The 22,490-nt window shown below is 35.3% G+C and overlaps 2 protein-coding genes across 5 annotated transcripts in view; one reads left to right on the forward strand and one right to left on the reverse strand.

The window, feature by feature from the left end:
• Nucleotides 1-22,490, reverse strand: part of supt3h (SPT3 homolog, SAGA and STAGA complex component) — a 110,448-nt gene that overhangs the window by 66,824 nt on the left and 21,134 nt on the right. The window lies entirely within an intron of this gene.
• Nucleotides 19,533-22,490, forward strand: part of LOC109106865 (runt-related transcription factor 2-like) — a 65,628-nt gene continuing 62,670 nt past the window's right edge. Inside the window, exons 1-2 of one of the 3 annotated variants that reach the window (XM_042743173.1) lie at nucleotides 19,533-20,178; nucleotides 20,294-20,417. In XM_042743173.1, coding sequence (XP_042599107.1) covers nucleotides 20,360-20,417 — 58 coding nt within the window. In that variant the 5' untranslated portion in view covers nucleotides 19,533-20,178; nucleotides 20,294-20,359. The remainder of the gene's footprint in view (nucleotides 20,179-20,293; nucleotides 20,418-22,490) is intronic. The other 2 variants (XM_042743172.1, XM_042743171.1) reach the window with 2 other exon arrangements.

The raw sequence follows: 22,490 nt of genomic DNA on the forward strand, positions 1-22,490 counted from the left end.
GAACTGGTTTCGCAAACACTGCCACTGGTCAGCCAAACAGAAATAAATTCACGCCATTGGTTAAGTCAGTATTGTTGTGTATCACATTACATAACATCTGAGATTTTAGTTTTTTGTTTTGTTCTTAAATTAATTGTTTTTCTGCTATTGACATTGGCTATATGTTTGCGGTCCACCTGCGCATAATGGAAACACTTTTACGGAATAAATTCCTAACCATGCTTAAAACAATAAAAATGTGTTGTTTTTATACCCATGGTGAGAATAATGTTCATAGTGAGAAGAGCTAAAATCTAGTCAATAAATTAAAATATAACAGTTTTTATTATTATTCCCATACATATTATATTCCTATACTATTCCTATCTGAGTTTTCATGACACCTCCAAAACTATAAAAATAAACAAAATTATAAAAACAAAGAATTTACATAAACGACCTTTGAGACGTTTCACAACCTTTACAAACGCCCTTTTCTATTTCTGCAGTTGTGTGGCATATACACCCTCATCCCGGCCAGACACACACTTTGTCGTTCTGACAGCCGACACACTGATGGTTTGAGACGTTTGACATGCGTTACTGACGGCTGCTCTGTGAATCAAACCAAGGCCCTGGACAGAGTCGTGAAGCAAACTCAATGTCTTCAGATGAGATCTATTTTGCTCTTGGCACGCACGACGTCTTGGCTCTTTCCGGATGGTCAGACTGCTGGTTGTGAATCAACATTTACATTAGAGCATCTGGGCATACGCTGTCTCAGATGTTGATGTGCATTTTGTGTGCGGAAAAGGGCCAGGAACTGCACGACGTGCCTGCAGGGTGCTGGGCTATTAAAAAAAGAAAAAACACATCGAATCCAAACCGTTATTTAAGCAAAATTGCACCAAGAACAGACCGCAGCAAATGGTAAAATTAGGGTTCGGGCCATGCCCACTCAACCGCAATGTCAAAAATACAATCCTACTAATAGGGTGACACAGTCCTGTCCAGTCCAGTCATGCTTCAAGAACGACCAAACCAGGAAATCTGTGCATTACTCATATCAGTCACAATGCAATGAAGATATCAGCGCTTCAATAACAGGATATGGTTAGTATTGGTAATTTTGAAATACAGAAAAACAACACTTAATAAAAAATCCACCACTGCTTCTGTTTTTGAGGGCTCGTTTCAAACCGCCCACCTCGTGGGGAATTCGCCGCTTGTTTAACTATATTTTCCTGTTATGAAGCTTGGGTTGCTTAAAATTGAACTTGTAAATCTCAAGAATGTGCTTAGGTAAATGAATGGATCTTGTAAATGCACAAAGTGGCCATATAAAACAATTTCACACGAAAATGTCCCCAGCTACAGCGACACGGAGAGCGCGTCTGCGTTCACCACGTTCATTAGAGCTTTAACAAGTGAATCAAAAAACACGGTAACAACCACACCCCGACAAAGTCAAACATACTGCAAACATCTGTTTGACACAGCTGCCCATGTGCAATCTAGCATCTTCTCAAGAGAATAAATCAAATGAGGAGAAATTAACTCCGTAAATGCCAATAGCAATTCATTTCCAGCCCTAAAAAATTGTCATTTAACACCAGTTTACCCATTTAACCTCACGTCAATTGAATTTTACAAGAAAGTGATCAGTTTCAACATCATGTGTGTGTGCTAACCTATACACACAAATTGAAAACTGGATTTACTTTGAACCAATTTTCACTTGCTAGTAAAATTCACCAATAATTACAGAGAAATGGCAAGCAACTCATTGAACAAACCACAAAATGTTGAAGTAGAAAACTTTTTTTTTTTAACAAAACAATCTCTTATAATCTTTATTTCATAGAAAAAGAGATGTAGCATTGTTTTATTTTTTATTATTATTTATTTATTTGTTTGTTTGTGGAAATTCACAAATTCTCAGTTTTAGCATTTTGCAACCTTTTGCATAAGAAGTTTTCAGCAAACTGAACAGATAAAAATGGAAAAAATTCCAATCTATAAAGAAAGTTCACAAATACTCACAAAATTGCATTTTGCAATTTTTCATATATACATGCTTTTAAAGTGCCCCTATATATAGGTCTTTTTATGTTTAATTATTCAAGAAAATGAATAGATAAAAAGTGTAAAGAAAATCAATGGTATAAATAAATAATAATGTAATGCAAATAAATATTAGCAATGAAAAAAAATAATATTATGAATATTATGGTCAAATTATATTTTTATAATGCTGATATTAGTAATAAAAGGAACTTACTCATTACTGTAATTGTATTAAAAACTGCAAAATGCAATTTTATATTATTATTATTATTATTATTATTATTATTATTGCTGTTGTTGTTCCAGTAATGAGAATGCGCTTCTTTAAAAACCAAAACATACTGTATTTCTGTTTTTTTTTTTTTTATTATTACATTTTTATATTCATATTTTTTATATTTTTATATTCATAAAAATGTAATGATGTAATTTTTCTTCTCACGATCTGGTCAAATTTATTAACCATTGGTTTATTTTATCACATTCATGTTGCCATAAAAGCACTAAGCATTTGAAGAAGCACATGACAGTCATTTTAACCACAATTAAGAAGCATTGTGCTTCACAGCGAGACTAACAAAACCATAGTAAAATCATTGTAACGTACGGCCTCACAAGGGCTTATCAATTTATTTTCCATTAATTGGAAACAAAGCTTCACGAACGTAAGGTATTCCATCAAAGCAGCGAGATTAATCACATAATAGTGTTCCACAGTCTAATATGAATATAAGAACATACTGTACACTGTGACAATGACCTGGGAAAAGATTCACAACAATGCACACAGGACATCAAGCTCCAAAGTCTAAAGAGCAAAGTGACTCACGGGGTTATTGATGAGAGGAACTGTCCAAAGTCAAACAGTGACAACACAATGCCAGCTTCCTGTGCCACAGGCCACCTGTCTCTCTTGTTTAGAACAATCCCTCCGGCGAAAGCCACATCCTAAGCCACAGATACCCAAAGCACCTGCTGCTGTGTCCGCTCACAGACCATTAGCTCACATGTCATTTCATTTGAGTACTGGATTTTCACTAACAAACATGGGGTCAGATACGGAAACACAGCACGCGATAGTCCCAACACAACCACAGTCTGTGCATTCAAAACCTTCAATATCTGTGTGCTATATTCCAGATTTGAGAACAAATCACTGACCATTTCAAATAAATCAATAAACCAAGTTCACAAAACAATTCGTTCACTGATTCAACATTAATTCAATGATCTGGAAGGGGGCAGATTAATCAAGACTACGAGTTTAATTTCAATCTGTTCCTCACTCAAAGCTATCATATCACTTCGATTTAGAACAAAGGTTGTATAGACTATTTTTATCAATGTTTTATTATGCTTTTATCATGCTTTTGTGTCTTTTTGAGGCTGGAAGATGCCATTCACTACAATTACAAAGAGCAACCATGACATTATTCAAACTAAAACTCCTTTTGTGCTTCATGCAAGAAAGTCATATGGGTTTATAGTGACATGACAGCAACTAAACGACGACAGTTTATAGTTTATATTAAGTATCATTAAAAATGTTACAATTTAAATGCAGTTTATATATATGTATTACATTTAAATTTTACATTTTTATCTTTACATTTTTATTTTTTCTCTTTAGCTTTTTTATTTAATAACTTTTTTTTTATTTTCTTGACTCATGAAGAAAAGGAATATATAATAACACAGTCAGTAGGGTCCATTTTGATTTAATTTTGAAATAAGTAAACCAAAGGAAGATTAAAAAAAAAAAATGATGTATTTTAAATAAGAGAATGCACCAGGAAACAAGCTTCTAAAATAAAAAACGGATGTTTTTTTCCTTAGCAGAAATAAAAACTGACACAAATGAGTCAATTGTTGACAAAGTAAGAGCTAAAAAAAAAAGTTCAGATCATCATGCTTTTCTCTTAAAGTCTGTCTTTGCTCATCATTTAGTATCAATGCTTTCTATGAGAAACACTTGACATGTCAAAGCAATTTTATTCTGGTAAATCTATGACAATTACTTTTAAATAATACCATTTTTTATACATGTTGAATTAATGAATATGTAGTCAACATGTACAACAATCATTTTCAGTCCTTCGTTAATTATATCCCTCTGTCTGCGCAACATGACAACAGCAGAAAGGCGATTCCATCTCTAATACCGGCTTAGTCTTGTTTATAAAAGCTTCTGTCTAAGACTGCCGGTCTTGAGTTTCTGAGTCCTCAGAGTGTTTCCATATGTGTGATGCCCACACTGAGTTAGCCAACATGATTCACTCCAATCACAGTCCCACCAAAGCGGCTTCTGTTCCCCAGAGCCAACGACTCAAACATATTGCATGTCCCGCACATTACACAGCACTCACAGTCAACTCCAAATTGACACGGACAGGCGTCTCATCTGGACGGGACGCACAATTATTTCCCAGTTTATGAGGCAGAGATGAAGCAGAAGAGGTTCTATAAATGACTAGTTCACATAAAACTGAAAATGTACTCACCCTCAGGCCATCAAAGATGTAGATAAGTTTGATTCTTAAGAACAGATTTGAAAAAATTTAGCTTTTCATTACTTGCTCACCAATGGAGCCTCTGCAGTGAATGGGTGCCGTCAGAATGAGAGTCCAAACAGCTGATAAAATCATCACAATAATCCACAAGTAATACACACCAGTCCATCAATTAATGCGTTGTGAAGTGAAAAGCTGTGTGTTTGCAAGAAATATAATCCATCATTAAAATGCTTTCAACTGTTACAAGTCCTCTATCAATAATAATGCTTTCTCCTGGAGAATCAGGAGAGAAATCTACACAGATCAAACACTGTTTACAAGGGAAAATAGTCCAAAACAGCTCTAAACAAATCTGTGGGTGGATTTTGATGTGAGAGACAACGGGTGATGGACTTTTCCCACTGGAGTAAGCATTATTATGGATTATAGACTGTAATTTGGCCAGAAGTGCACTGTAAAAAATATGGTAACAACATTTTAGCATTTATGGTAGCAACTGATGTAATGTTAATAAACCAACATATTGAAGTACTAATATCTGTTTAGAACTATTGTATGCACTGATAACCACCAAAAACTGGTGGTGATGAGAAAGTCACATGATGAACCAAAGCTCATCACAAACAGCTTTTCTATGAGCTGAGGAAGTCAACACTTATATATAGAAGGTGCCATCATTGTGACACACGATACTGAAATAATGCAATAAACATTCATTTAACAACATTAGATGTAAGATTAAACCCTAATGTACACAACTGATAAGAAAACACTAATAAGAAACATGTTATTTAAAAAAAAAACATCAAATATGAAGTCTCATGCAGTTTGACACTGTAAATTATACAATGACTTTTTCTTTTTCACTTCCAAAAACCGTATTTTTAACACTCTTTTACTGTAAAATTACATTAAATGAAATAACATCTATTCACTGAATATAGTATGGAAACTTACTGTTAACCAGTTAAAAGCATATTATAGAATAATTTCTAAAGCATTACACTGTAAAAAATAAAAAATATATTAACGGTGCGAAGGTTTATAAATAAAATGTGTAAATGATGGATTTGTTTCTTACAAACACACAGCTTTTTGCTTCACAAGATATTAACTGACGGATCGAAGTGGTGTGGATTACTTGTGGATCATTGTGATGTATTTAATCACCAGTTTGGACTCTCATTCTGACGGCACCCATTCACTGCAGAGCATCCATTGGTGAGCAAGTGATGCAATGCTACATTTTTTCAAATTCGTTTTTAAGAAACAAACTTATCTACATCTTGGATGGCTTAAAGCAACTCTTTTTTTCTGTGTTCAAAATTTGCAAAATGTATATAATGAGCGAGTACATCATAAATTGATCTACCAAAATGCCTTTTTGTCTTATCCCAAATCACTATGGTACATTTATATAAAGTGATTATTTTTTGACTATTGTAGCTTGTTAAGGTCGTCACCGCTGCCGAGTAACACATACCTGCGTGAATCGCCATAGACATAAACTTGGAGAAGTAGCTCCGGTTAGAATGTTCCGCAGGATGCGTGCAGTTATGTTTATTAAAAAAATTTAAATAGTGTTGCTTTAAGGGTGAGTAATCTTTCAGCTACTTTTCATTTTTGGGTGAACTATTCATTTAATTCATGTCATTCATGCTCTGTTTGAGAATTTCATTATTTTGCATGATGCATCTGCTATATATTTTCATTATTTGCCCATACAGACTCCTCAAGATTAGCTCCAAATAGAAAGCTGTAATTATGTCGAACAGGAACTTCAGGGTACTGCGTGAAAATGCAGAGCCTGACATCTTCACAAAACCCCACAAAAAGTCCCTCGGTGCCTAAAAGCATATCTAAAAATACTAGGGCACAGCTGGTTGAAATTTATTTTCTAGGCCATAGCAACAATGTTTGGTTGTTTCCAATTTCTAAAAACCGCAGATAGTAAAATGCACGGAGAATAAGGCGGACGTAAATAGCACATGCATGCTTCAGCACTTTTAAGGACCGTGTGGGGGCAGAAAGTGAAATGTTTGTCAAAGGTAAGTTCACGAGTCGTCTCACAATCATAATATAGTTAAACAGCCAGGGAAGCTTCCAATCATGAGGAATGGAGACCCTTATGAACTATAAGTGGAATCAATCTAACGAGTCAAAGAACGGTTATCTGGACTAATTTGTGGAAGTGAAAGTTTAATACATAGGGTCAGGTTCAATACAAGTTCAATACATAGGTTTTTATACTTATTTTTTCATAAGTTTTTTGGACCTAAACTATTAAAACAATTCTTTAATCTCTCTGTTATCTGGACTTCAGCATCCTGCTCAAAGATCAGCATGTAAAGGACTATTTTAGCAAAAAACATAAAAATAAACAAATCTTAGAGTTATATAGTTCTTTAGCAGTTCATATATGTTAATGCAGAGCATATAGAAATCAACTGATTTGGTATTGTTCAACTGCTTTGAAGTGGCTCATTCAATCAGATTTCAGTGCTGGTTTTTTACATTTTATAAAATTAATTTAAGGACTGGTTGCATGTCTTTACTCAGAACACACAACCCAGATTCATCAACTACTCTGATTAAACCTGAGGTTGTTGGATATTTACAAGGTTTCATCTGTTGGAGCTTCCCAATAAATCCAGCAGCTTATCTTCATTATTTGGTCAATCCAGTCCACTGAACACTGTCTGGCATGAATCCACTGTGGATTTTCAATGCCCATTGCCTAAATAATTAGTGATTCATATAAAATGATTCCTGGTGAGCCATGCTTCTGTTACGGTCATGCAACACGTGTTTCAGCACATATGACGACAAGCTGGGCCGCCGAGATGCGCCGCTCAAGTCCAGCGCTGATGAAAAGAAGCAATCGAGTCCTCAAGCCCCTAAAGACATTGGCTAATTGCAGTAATAAGGCAGAAGCAGAGCTTTAGGAAATAAAGATTCCGTCTTGCTGCTGAAAGCCGGCACGCTTCTCTGGCCAGTTCTGTGGGCTTGTGGTTTCCTCTGATCTTTTCTCTAAATCTCCCCCCGTTACCCCCACAACAGTCACAGAACTGTCGGATTATCTCCTGAAGCACGCTTCTACCATCAGGCTTTGTGGTTTTTGCCTCTCTGGAGCTGCAACTGATTATAAAGCTTGAAATTAAATGAAATTAATCTCTCTGATGTCCAATGATTTTTTTTTTCTTTTTTTAGAAGCTTGTTTCCTGGTAGAAAAGACTTAAAAACAACAGCACATTCTCTAATTTACAATGCAAGCAACCGTTCATTAGCTACTTACCTGAGGCCTGCTTGTTTTCGTTCTTGTTTTTGTCTTTTTAAAGACAACTAAGTCAAAACTGATCTTATTTAATATATTAATAAATTTTCTTTGTCTTATAGATGTGCATTATAAAAAAAAAAAATTAAATATATATTTATTAGGTGTGAAATCTTTGGGTAGACAGCGAACCGATTTGATTAATGATTCACAGGTTTTTGATTTGATTCAGTAATAATATTTGCAAAAAAAGTATAACATTTAGATGTTTAATGTTTAAAGACAAAGCTTTAAATAATGGGCCCTATCATACACACAGTGTGTTTTTGCTAGTTTCAGCCTGATGCAGTTCTCATTTTCTCGTCCTGCGCCGCGCTGTTTAAATAGCAAATGCATTTGCACCCATTTGTGCACCCATGGGTGTGCTGGTCTAAAAAAGGTGTGTGTTCAGGCACATTGTTGCTGCATTGCTATTTTGAGGAACTGAAAATAGACTGCGCCATAGACCAACTCAAACCTGGTCTAAAGTCTGGTGCAATGTTTTTTCTTTGTTATTTAAAGAGCGTGTTAGTAATATGCACCTATAGGCGGGTGTACAAACACAGGGACGCGGAGCAGCACACAAACATTTTAAAAAAAGAAAAATTACACTCCGCCATGTAAATAGCGAACCCGCCAAGGTGCGAGCGCAACTGGCTTTTGAAGGGGATGGGAGATGATGCTCTGATTGGTTAATCGCACGTTATTTGACATAAAAGTCAATACTAATACACAAACATAAATACACAATATAAAAATACTGTAATTATAAAAACTGTCCTTATACAGGTATAAAAAAAATATATATTTTTTAAATCAGTTTACAGAAAACATTACATCTAAATTCAAATAACACTGAAAATTAATATTCAATATATTTTTGTAATATATTACTAAATATTTAATTAATAAATTAAATATTAACGCACACACACACACACAATATATAAAAAGTATATTTATATAATTTATTAAAAAAAATTAAAGTAATAATGATAATTACAATAAAAATAATTTTGATGATCCTGATGATTTGTGCTTTTTGTACAATAAAAAAAAAAACATTGATTAAAGGGGTGGTTAACTGCTTTTTTTCTAGGCTTGATTGTGTTTATGGGGTGCAGTCTAACATGTGTTTATGCTTTATTTAAAAAAAAAAAAAAAAAACTATGTAAACTATGTTGAACAATGGCATCGTCAACATTGATTATTAATTTGAGCCCGATCGAGACCCAGAGAATATTAAAAAGGATTGCGCAGAACCTGTGCAAGCACGGCTCTTAATGGTATGTTTTTGTTTGTTGTTGTCTCATACTATTAGATACGCTGTTACTTGTAAATGCTACTGCTTATGTTAACTTCTAATGTACATTATCCTGATTAATGCTTTAATACAGCATGACAACTGCGTGCCTATACAAACATAACAATTTTCGTATATACATAAAAAACATCTGTAACACAATACACAAAGATTAAAACTGATAACACAAATCACTAAAGAAACAGATGCACAGAATGAGACACAAAGAAAAGCATAACAGAGCAGGACGACGTGAGGAACAGGATTAAGAACCGCTGCTTTAGAACATTGATTTTGAAACTTGTGAATCCATTATTGTTAGAAAAACAGAATCGTGAATCATATATGAACAGATTTTCTCTTGCACCCCTCTTCTCTAAAGCAGTGCAACATGGCCCCGCCCCCTTTGTTTCATGTTCCTGGGGGCGGGGTTTATGTAAATTTCAGGGTTTGTGATGTCACCAACCTGGAAAGTAGCTTGTTGTAGTCTCTACCAGCCATATTTGTAGGCATTAAACTAATTAAAAGACAAAATATCCAATATCACTGAACTCACAGAACATCCAAAATCTTAACATATCATATATTTTCAAACATCAAAACAACAAAATAAAACACAAAAAAAGTAAAAATATTCCAACAATGTAAAAAAACTAACTGTAAACTAAAATCCTTTAACTAAACTAATACAATAAAAAAAGTTATACAAGTGAAATCACAATCATGCACCCCTTTCAGTGCGAATCCTGCTTTTTTCATTGGAAATAAAAATAATACAGAAATAACTAGAAAACCCTAACAACTGCATTGCAACGCCCCCCAAAAAACACCAGAATGCTCTAGAATCACAGCAGTAACTTTTGCAAGGTCAAATTCCAGTCGCACTTTCTTCACAAATCTAGTTCATATTGGCAGTTCATCAGAATATTGTGCAAACGTCTTCATTACATCAACAGAACTCAATGCTCGACATGAGATATTACTGCTCACACCCCACTGAGACACAAGCGCGCATCTGATAAATCTGGATGTTATTGGACATGAACTGTCTTTCTGGGTAGGCTAGAGGGCCATGTTCTTGTACGGCAGCCAGGCAGGACTCAATATGCTCATAAAAACAGTGATTAGAGATCTAACGCGCAGGAAAACAGGAACACCTCACTGGACACACAGAGGTGATATCGAGACATGAAACAGCGTTAAGTTACTGAACTCAAACAAGAGATCAGTCCAGACATAACAATGATGTAAAAAACATCAAGGCATCAGATACGCAGCAGAAACAGTCCATCGCATGCACCGTGTGTTTAGTGCTTCACACGTTTCAACATTCATACTATAAACGATCTCTTTTCAATCAGATGCGTTCTCCAGCGTCCGTCCCTTCCGGAACATGAATGATCCTGGAAAACACATGCATGACTGCGACGGCTTTCATCTGATTTGTTTCACACTGCTGGAAATCAGTAAAGAGACGAAAAGCCATTAGCGTCTGCCAGCAGCTCCCACGTCCATTAAAAAAACAGCCATTATTCCAAATCAAATACAGTCGTCTTTTTGTCTTTGGACATTTGATACATGTTTAAGTAACTGTGTAGCCATGTTTATTCTGGTTACTGAGACCTTTAATCGCAACATCAATATTTTTCGTAAGTATGTTTGGAAACGGCAAAGACGTGACAATGGCTTTCATTGTGCATTTAGTTTAAACTCCATCAGTTCAGTTGTGAAGATCATTTATCTCGTCAGTGTTCAGTCTGTGTTTCAGCTCATTTGAATGCTGGTTTGAATACAATTCCTATTGAATTTTGGCCCGAGCGATGACCAGTTGCACCGCTGATTTGAATTCTGTTAACCACTCACAATAGGCAAATATGACTAGTGAGGAAAGTCATGAATTTACACACCCTGCCTGCCCAGATTTTGACCAAAGTCACACCGGGCAGTTTGCCTGTTACATCTGAGAGAAATACTGCAGCTACACTGATGTGGAAGTTTTGTCCACCAGATTTGTATTGATACGTGTTTTTGTAAGCATGTTTTCACTGACGCTGGAGTTTTCCTTCAAAATAAAAGCTCTACTGCCATTTCCGTCAAAATGAAAGCTGACAGCTAGCAGTTTAAATGCAGTCCAAATTCAAAATACCTCTTTCAATTTTAGAAATTAGGAAAGAAGTATTGTATTTTCCTAGTGTAGTGTAAAGCAAAAATAATATACCTAAAAAATATTTTCAACAACTTTACAACAATACTAATGAAGCATAACACAAAAAAAAAAAAAGAGGGTTGAGCCCCCTTTAAACTTCAGGAACAAGTCAATTCTCAGATTTTTTTTTCTGACGAGTTGGGGCTCTTAATTTTGACCCCTCAAAGTCCATTAGATAGAATAATTTAACTTTAAAATGTACAAAAATATATATAATTTTTTCCAATTCTTCATTTGTGTTTTTTTTTTAATATTGCAATAAATATGGTATCGTGAACTTCATATCGCAATATTATTGTACCGTGAGATTTTGATATCATTACATCCCTACTGAAGACTGTAGTAATGGCTGATGAAAAATACAGCTTTGCATCACAGAAATAAATTATATTTGAAAGTATAGTAAAATAGAAAACCATTATTTTAAATTGAAATAGTATTTCATAGTATAACTGTTTTTTTTCTGTATTTTTGATCAAATAAATGCCTTGATAAGCATAAGAGACTTCTTCAAAAAACATTAATGTACAGGGAAAAGGGGGGAAACGGGCATTTTACTGTATTATTATTTTATTACTTACAGTTTAGTTACAAGACTAAAGTGGAAATATAAAAATGTATCTTTAACGTACAAGACAAAACCCCTAAAAAGCCCACAGTGACTTCGCCACTATTTGCAAAGGCCACTATCCACTCTCATTTAGAAATGAATGTTTTTGGCATCACACACATGAGGAAGAGCTGCCAGAAACACGGTCTCTGAAAATGATGAGAGACCTGCCAGAAACCTTGAAGTACTCCCAGACCCCGCTGTAAGAGGAAGGGAGCGCTGAATTACACTGAAGTGTGGTCCCTCTGAATGCTACCACATGTTAACACAAGCCTCTGTATCGTATTAGCTCAAACCGCTGCTACAGACACACGGTGAATAGAGCAGATCTACTGTACTCCAGAGCGCAGCGGCACATGGGCTCGCTAAATAATCATCTTACTGGAAGACAACTGGGATTTGCATGAATTCTTCTTACAAGAGAATAAAAAAAAAAATAACAACATAATTACATTACAAAACTAAAAATATAAATATATACATCTACAATCCCTACAGCAATAACTGCAAAAACTTTTTAAATAAAGCATGAAACCAAAATTAACTGCATATACTTTATTAATACACAATTGTGCTCTTTCTGTGTATGACTCATCAGTGCATTTTAGTGATAAAATAAAATAACTTTTCAAAAGTTTTTTTTTAATTGAATATCCCATACTTTCATAATATACAAGCTTGCTCTTACTGTAAATAATTAATCCGAGCATGTTAGTTCAATAAAAACAAATAAAAATAAAATAAAATAAACACTACCTTTAAAAACCCTAACTGTTCAACTGAAAAAGTGTAATTTTTTTAATCATTATCCCATTTACATTTTTAATTCACAATCGTCCTCTTACTGTGAATGAATAATTATTTAATAGAATAAAAGAAAATAATGTAAAAAATAATAAATTAAGAAAATTCAATTTAATTAAATAAGAAAAAAAGAAAGAATCCTGCCTTTAAACCAACTTTTGTAAATGAAAATGCAAAAAAAAAAAAACTTTATAGAATATCCCATTTATTTCTGAAAATATAAATAAAATAATACAATTTCTGTCTTTAAAACAACAGCTACAAAAAGTTAGAATTTTTTTCTCATTGAATGTCCCATTTACTTTATTAATGTGAATGATCAGTTTAGGAAAATAAAATAAAATAAAATAAAATAAAATAAAATAAAATAAAATAAAATAAAATAAAATAAAATAAAATAAAATAAAATAAAATAAAATAAAATAAAATAAATAAATAAATAAAATAAAATAAAATAAAATAAAATAAAATAAAATAAAATAAAATAAAATAAAATAAAATCCCTTTTTAAAGAAAATGTTTTTGAAATTTTTTCTCATTTAATATCCGGTTTCTTTTGGGAACAGTCACAATACAGGGGTAAAATAGGTTACAAACGGCGCTTTGTGTTGACCTCAAACTTCCAGTCACTGAATGTCAAACTGAAGTACAGTCTAACTAGCAGATAGAAACAGAACGCCATACACAACGGTCTAATCCACTGAGCTTCTCTCTGTCCAGTCTGATTTGCTAAAACGCTTGAGATGAAACATTTCTCTCAGAGGAGTAACTCTTCTATTATGACCGGTCTTTATTTGTGGCTGACCTTACAGGAGCGCACGGGGAAAACACTGCAGTAATGTCATCACACTTCACAAAGACAAAACACACCAGCCACTGCACTTAAAACAGCAGCAGAGGTGTCAAAATAACACTAAACCGAAAAATAAACCAGATTCCTGGTCCATATTAGACTACACAGACTGCTTCATAAAGAAACCAAAATGATGAAGAAGCAAAAGCAAACCTGAATTACTTTTTCTTTGTGTGAGAAAATCAACTACACAAGAAATCTTCTTTGTTTATATCCATGTAATTAAAACAATGATTCACAAGATCAGGATATTGCACAACACAGAAATGCTCGGTCATTTTAGACATTACAGAAGTTATGAAGAAACTGTTTATCAAACTAAAATCAGCACTAAAATAGACACACGGCACCAGCAAAGCCAGGGATCTAATTCAGATATAAACAGCACGAAGACTGTAATGCTTTCTTAAATATTTTTGGAGGCTGATGTGATTTGCATCATTTCCTTTCCTCCTCTTTAAGCTCATTACCACAACTGAGCGCAGGAAACATTGGGAAGCTCATTAGACATCAAAAACACCCTTTTATTTGTGTAAAACACGCATTTGTCTTTAAGATCATTTCTAAATCAGCGCAATGAATTAAAAACTGGTTTTATACTTAAGAGTGACATTAATGATGACTATTTTAAGATTTTCAAAACATTGAGAAATAAACTAAATGCATGATTGACAAATTACAATAAACTGAGATTGTGAAACAAACAAATAAATAACAATAAATAAATGAATACTTCAGATTTAAGAAGCCATCTAGATTATGGCTTATTTGAATATATTTACAATAAATTGAGCTTGTGAAGCTACAAAAAGCAAACAACAAACCAACAAACAAATAAAAGATCTAAAATGCAATTTAGCTGGCTTACTTTTCACATTTTCTAGATTTTTTTAATCTCTATAATATAAACTCCAATTTATTAAAATGTACATGATTTTTTGTTAGTATTTTTTGGGTTTTCCTGTCTGAAAACAAATGATAGAGGCAAAAAAAAAAAACACATTAATTAAGAGCCTAAGAGAGTTTTGAGGCTGTTTTGTCTATAAGCCACATGTGTCTATAGACAAACAGACTGTTTCACTTAAAAGTTTAGCAAAAGCCTAAAACTAAACATAAAAAAAAAAAATACTGTACAAATAAAGCCCACCCATGGTCCTGTCTCACAATGGTAAATATATATATATATATATATCTATATATATATATTATATATATATATATATAATATATATATATATTATATATATACACACACACACACACACACATTTCATTTATTTTTTTTATTTATGTATGTAAGATATTTATCGCTTATTCGTGGTGGACTGTGTGTCCAAAATGTGTGAATTAAAAGTTAGCTCTCCAATCAACAAGTGTTGCTGTTCAACCATTTTAGCTTCTTAGACAAAGTGAAAAAATGACTAGTTGTCAAATGAAGGCTGAAATGACAGAGTGACATGTTCTGCCACATGCAACGTCATGTTAGACAGCATGCATGTGTGACAGTGGTGAGTCACGGCCTCGTCAAACGTCACTCAGCTCTCAAAGTGCCAGTTCACCAGGCAAGCAGACTTGTGATAATTGTCAGAAATAACAGGTTCTTCTCCTTTAATTGCCATTCTCACGATCCCACCACGCAACAAAAAAAAACCACTGTTGGTCAGTCAGACCTGCCAAGTGTGATCTTGTCGTATCCCAGAGTTCTGCGATGTGATGAACGTGTAAGCAGCAGTTCAGATCACAGCTGTGGTTCTACTCGTCCTGGCCTCTGCCAACATGAATCCACAGCGTTTCACATCACCAGGTCAATTTGGCCGTCAACACTCACAAAAACATCCTAGAGACTGTCAATTATGGAATTATATTTTGTGAGAATTTAAAAGATGTCTGTGCACTAAAAACCAAACCGCTTGGTTTGCAAAAGAAGATTAAAAATCAAAGATATTCGAGAAAAGAAAAGAAAAGAAAAGAAAAGAGAAGAAAAGAAAAGAAAAGAAAAGAAAAGAAAAGAAAAGAAAAGAAAAAAGAAGAAAAGAAAAGAAAAGAAAAGAAAAGAAAAGAAAAGAAAAGAAAAGAAAATTATTTTCTCTCACTGAAAGACTTTTCTGTTGATGTAACCAAGACAAAATGGGCAAGGAAATAACAACCAATAATATCATAAAAATAAATGATATCATAATGAATGCAATCATTGGATCTGCATTGGATCCAATTAAGTCATTTTCCCATATCTGTTTACAAACAGTCAAAAAACTAACATTTGCATTCATAAAATATATAAATTATTAAACAAAAATTGTATATATTATTTAAGTTTCATATCTAGAGTCAGTTTTAACCTGTTTGACTCGGGAAAAAAATTGCATATTTTTTAGTGATTCAACTCCTTGTGACAGACAATTAAAAAAATGCAAAACTTCAGAAAAAAAGGTTATTGCAAAAAAAAAAAAAAAAAAAAAAAAAAAAAGGCACATTGTATTTCACAATGCATGCACATGTGACAACAAAATCAAGAAGCATCAGTCTGTTCCCGGTTAATTGATGCCACTGATAGAATTTAAACTAGCGAACATAACCTCTAACATCGTTTAATGCCGTCTATAGAGAATGGCTTTCAACGGTAAACTCATAACCGCTCTAATTTCTGAACGTGTGAAACGGTGCAGGGGTGTAATATCTCCAAGCATTAGTGCGCACTTCCTCCGGCAGCCAGGAATAATGTTCTAGCATCTAATGCCCTGTTTATGCCTGTGTGGTCCAGACTGAAGCGGGCCAAGCTAAAGCCGGGCCTTAGAAGGGCACACACACACACACACACACACACACACACAAGGACCACAGTGAAGCCATGCTCGCAGGAAGACCACCAGCACTCGGCCGACAAAGAGCTGATATTCGCGGCGGCGCTGACGTGTTCAGAGACAGCAGAAAGTCAGCGGCATGAATGAAAATACAGTCTGTCTCATGAGTGGCTATAATTAGCAGAATGTGCAGTCAGGAGTTTCTCGTTTGACCTTCCAGTGTGAAAAATCACTCAATTCTGAGGTGGAAAACGAGAAATGGCAATAAATTGACTAAGAATGAACCGCACTCCCTGCAAGCATTTATTTGCACATGCTGTCTGTGTTGTTTCAGCATCTGAGTGACTAAAGGAACTACACAAATCACAAACTTTCCTAACACACAATCTCGCTCTTACTGTGAATGATTAATCAGTGCATGCCAGCACAATAAAATAAAATATAACCAGCCTTTTATAAAATAAAATAAAATAATCCTGCCTTTAAAACAAATTTTGCAAATAAAGCATTTTTACTAATTGAATGTCCTTGCTTAAAATAAAATAAAATAAACTTCAAAAATTTAAAAAAAATAATCCAAACAAAAAATCAAAACTAATTGAATGTCCTTGCTTAAAAAAATAAAAAAATAAAATAAAATAAAAATGATGCCTTTAAAACAACTTTTGCAAATGAAATATTTTACACATTGAACATCCTTCCTTAAAAAACAAAATAAAATTAAGTGAATAAAATTCTGGTCTTTAAAACAACTTTTGCAAATGAGACATTTTTTCTTTCACTGAACATCTCATGTACTTTCTTAAATAAAAATAAATAAATATTATTAAGATTAAACAGTGTATGGTTTTTATATAAAACAAAATATTAAAACAAAATAAAGTAAAAAATAAAATAAAATAAAATAAAATAAAATACAATAAAATAAAATAAAATAAAATAAAATAAAATAAAAAATAAAATAAAGAATCAAATCAAACTGCAATGGATCCATTAAAATCACAAGCAACATTTTTCCTTATTTAATTACAAACTGTCAAAAATTTCAATTAATAAAATATATTACTATTAAATCGGTTATTAATTTCACTAAATTCTGGGCTTGAACATGAAGAACAGAAGAACATTTGCTAAGAATTAACTGCCCTCCTGCTAGCATTTATTTGTATGTCTGTGTTGTTTCAGCATCTGAGTCACTAAAGGAACTACACAAATCACATAGCTGGTCAAAACTGAAGCAAGCAAAATACGACTACAAGACAGTGAGCGGCATTTATGTTTTAAAGCAGGAAGTTCCTCCATGCAAGAGTTAATGTCATTATCATTAAGAAATATACACAAACATCCCATTAAAATAAACCTTGGTTTATCAGCAAGCTTTATGTGGGCGGTAATTTGGTGTCAGGAAATGGACAATAAATGGCATTCTATAATGAGCCCCATTATCGTACAAAAAAATGACAATGAATCAATTAAAATTTAAATATGCATGACGCAATACTATAGCAACGCAAGGCTTTTGAGCTTAAAGGGAAAATTCACCCAATTACTCTGCCCAGTTACTCCTCTGTTGCCGGTAGCCATTGACTTCCATAGTATTTTTTCCCCATACTACGGAAGTCAATGGCTACCGGCAACTGTTTGGTTACCAACATTCTTCAAAGCATTTTTAGGTGAACTGTCTCTTTAAATAATGCAGCTATGTGTTTCTGGGTTAAGTTACTAAGTGCAATAAAGCATTTGTCTGATTAGTCTTGTTCTCAGACGTTTAGGGAGCGAACCGTCTGATCTGCTGTGGGCGAAACATTTCCTGTCATGACCACAGCACATTCTCTGAGCTGAGATTTTCATTATTTTCATAAACTTGCCACCATGATGCTAGGCTTTTATAGATGGTTGCTAGGCTGTTCTGAGTGGTTGTTAGGGTGCTCTAAGTGGTTGTTAGGCTGATCTGAGTGGCTACTATGGTGTTCTGAAGAGTTGCTAGGATGTTCTAAGTGGCTGCAAGGATGTTCTAAGTGGTTGCTAGGCTGATCTGAGTGGTTGCTAGGCTGATCTGAGTGGTTGCAAGGTTATTCTAAGTGGTTGCTAGGCTGATCTGAGTGGTTGCTAGGCTGATCTGAGTGGTTGCAAGGTTATTCTAAGTGGTTGCTAGGCTGATCTGAGCGGTTGCTAGATTGTTCTGAGTGGCTGCAAAGTTGTTCTGAGTGGTTGCTAGGATGTTCTAAGTGGTTGCTAGGTTGTTCTGAGTGGTTGCTAGGTTGTTCTGAGTGGTTGCTAGGATGTTCTAAGCTGTTGCTAGGATGTTCCAAATGGTTGCTAGGATGTTCTGAGTGGTTGTAAGGATTTCTAAGTGGTTGCTAAGCTGAGTTGAGTGGTTGCTAGGATGTTCTGAGTGATTGCTACTGTGTAATAAGTGGTTGCTAGGCAGATTTGAGGGGTTGATAGGGTGTTATAAGTGGTTGTTGGGCTTTTCTGAGTGGCTACTATGATGTTCTGAATAAGTTGCTAGGCTGTTCTGAGTGGTTTCTACACTGTTTTGAGAGGTTGCTATGCTGTTCTAAGTGGTTGCTAGGTTGTTCTGAGTAGTTGTTAGGTTGTTCTGAGTGGTTGCTAGGTTGTTCTAAGTGGTTGCTAGGGTGTTCTAAGTGGTCGTTGGGCTTTTCTTAATGGCTACTATGATGTTCTGTTCCTGGATAGTTGCTAGGCTGTTCTGAGTGTTCCCTAATCAGTCCTGAATGGTTGATAAGCTGACCTAATGTTGCCAGGATGTCTGTTCTGAGTGGTTGCTAGGCTGTTCTAAGTTGCAGTTCTAATGTTGCTAGGCTGTTCTAAGTTGCAGTTCTAATGTTGCTAGGCTGTTCTAAGTTGCTGTTCTGAGGTGCCTACTTACTCCAAATCAAAAGAGTTCACTCATAACTGATACTCTGCTCTGTGGCCCAGCCCATCCTTTAACTTAAGTGTTGGTCTAAAAAATAGGAAGTGTAATTTTGATTTTAAAGTCACATAAACACACAAAATTCAGCGCAGCACCTAACATGACCCCAAAACAGGACAGAGAGAGAGAGCAAGTGAGCGCTGCAGAAGCACATGTTTTTCCGCACTTACACAAACACCTGAGGCGCGCGCTCTGACCGCGTGCCAAACTCCAAACCTGTGAGGCGCGCAAAACAGACGGATGAATCACAGCCCCTAATGTGCTCGTTAAGCTCATCGAGAGCCAGACGTGATCCAAGAGCCAACACAGCGACTGTCATTTCTCAAAGAGCCGATTATGCAACTTACGCGGAGACACACCTGGAGCCGAAACGGCAGAGTTAACAAGCACAGGAATGAGACCGGGACACGGAGAGGCTGAGAAGGACAGAAACGGAGCTGCCGAAAATCCCAGCCCCTTCCCTTCAGACTGACAGGAGCTGAGGTTGCATCCCGCTGGATGTGAGTAGGAAACGCAGGACCACTGACAAGAGGGCTGAACCCTCTCGGCTGCTCTGATGTCACCGAACACATGACCCAGCCTCTCCAGTAACAGCCCATCAGGAGGGGAAAAAAGTGTGTTTTAAAGCTTACACGTTTTTGGATTGCGAGAATGTCTCATTCCCCTCACAAACAACCACAGAACCACAAGTGCGGTGCACAAGATTTCCCCAGGACGACAGGAGGGAGCCACTGGGGCGTAAATGGTTAATCAGAGTGGGTCAACCCCAGTCACAGAGACCCAACAAGTCAGTAAGTACGCTCTAACCACACTCGTATATGCCGTTGATATCTGTGCCTCAACGCTCTGGGAAGCATGCGGCTGTACGCTTGCGTTCTGATGCCTTGATATGATTTGTGCTCCCAGTTTAGGACTTCAAGGGTCACCACGACCTCCAGAGGAGGAGAGAGCCGAGGAGATCTACGTGTGGCTATGGCATCTAACAGTCTTTTCAGCTCGGTGACTCCGTGTCAGCAGAACTTTTTCTGGGGTGAGTGCTGTGAAAAATTATTTTCATTTCACTGCGGTTCAGCGGCGGGTCACACAGAAGTCGTGCGGGTCGATAACCGACGGCGCACGCGCACGGTAAAAGTCGGCGTGTTTGGGTTCGTGTGCGTGCAAGATGCTGACTTGTTTGTGTAAGTTAAAAACGCATATGTGGAACGACAGAGAAAAACCCTTCTGGATGTATAAACATTCACTCTGCTTAAATTCACAGAGCTACATTAGAACAAGATGTGGAAGACTTGCAATAGTGCAGGACTTGCAGTGGTTAATTCTAATTGATAAATGGTTAACGAGGGAGTTTGTATTTATTCTTATGAATGAAAAGCACTTAAACAAACATGCAATGCTTTTTATTTGCGTTCAGCTTAGTTTAGGCTTTTTCAAACATGCAAAAGGAAATAAAACTGAGCTTTTTAACAAAGTCTTTAGGTCTGACAACCGGGAGTGAAAATTGAGTCCAGCATTATACAGCACACAAAAAAGCCACATGTAAAACACAATCTATGCAAAACCTATTTGAATACCTCAGCTATTCAAAATATACTAACATGTAAAAGCCAAACAAATCTCCATCTTATCACCGGCACGTATGGAAATACAAATACAAAACACTGTTGACAGAGCGATCACAGACTGTACTTACAGTATTTTCCTCATCAAGTTTCTCATGCCGACGTAATCGGAGGCCCTTCTAGACAAATGTATGGAGGCAGGATATTGAGTTGGAGCCAGACGGCGTGAGCTACATGGTTTTGTCATCACTGTCGATGCACATCAAGGCGTTCGAGGTGGCGTCTAAAACACGAGGCCGCAGAGGCGCGTTACACCTCACATGCCACGAAAGCATTAGAATATACCACTCTAAAAAAACAAACACTGACCAAAAGTGAGCTTATGTACCTTTGTTACAAACCTTCAAAATCAGGAAACATCCAATTTAATGTCTTGCATTGATTTAAAGCACAAACCAGCACTAGACAGCTATTGTTCTAGCATCAAAATTGATGGCATTTAATTTCTTGATTCCCTTTAAAGATAAAAAGCACTTAAACAAACATGCAAACCCTTAAATTTTCCTTTTTATTTGCATTCAGCTTATTCTAGGCTATTTCAAATATGCAAAAGGAAATAAAATGCCAAATGAAAGGAGATTTAGCATTAAAACTGTTAATTATTGATTCCAAATATATTAAAAAGCACTCTTGTTATTTGTGATCAGCTTAGTTTAGGCTTTTTGAAAAATGCAATAGAAAATAAAATGCCAACTGAACAGAGTTTTTTTTACAAAATGAAGGGGTCTATAAAAGTTGCTGACGTCCAATATAACATATTGCTGTTTTAGCATCAAAACTGAAAAACCATTCAATATCTACAAGTTAAAAAACAATTAAACAAACATGCAAACATAATTTTCCTATTTTTTTGTTTTCAGAACAGTCAAGGCTTTTTCAAGCATGCAAATGGAAATAAAATGCCAATTCAATGGAGATTTTTAACAAAATACCCTGAATAAGGGGTCTATAAAGGTTTTTGAGGTCCGCTATCACATGCTTGTTTTAGCATCAAAAATAATTTAATTCCTTGATTCTCTCTAAGCTAAAAAGCACTTAAATATGCAAACCCTTCAATTTTCTTCTTTATTTGCATTCATCTTAGTTCAGGGATTTTCAAGCATGCAAAAAGAAATAAAATGGCAATCGACAGGAGCTTTTATACTTCAGAAATGGGTTCATAAAATTTTGAGGTACTTATAAACTTAACCTACTAATCAAATTTCTTGATTCCCTACAAGTTAATAATTCATAACTGCATATTATATTCGGATTGGAATGGGGTTAATAGTTAAATGGGGTTAACAGGGTTCGGGATGAGAATACACCCTTAACTTAAAGTAGGATACACTAATAATGATGCTTGTGCCAAGTGCTGGTCTAGACACTAGAATGCTGAAATGCATCCTACAGTGGTTATTTAGATTCACATTACCAGTCAAAACTCAACGCAGCTCTGAACGTGAGCCTGAAATATGAGAGTGCATTGCAGCAGCACAAACATC

Source organism: Cyprinus carpio, chromosome B17 (genome assembly GCF_018340385.1).
Source record: "Cyprinus carpio isolate SPL01 chromosome B17, ASM1834038v1, whole genome shotgun sequence".
NCBI classification, from domain to species: Eukaryota; Metazoa; Chordata; class Actinopteri; order Cypriniformes; family Cyprinidae; genus Cyprinus; species Cyprinus carpio.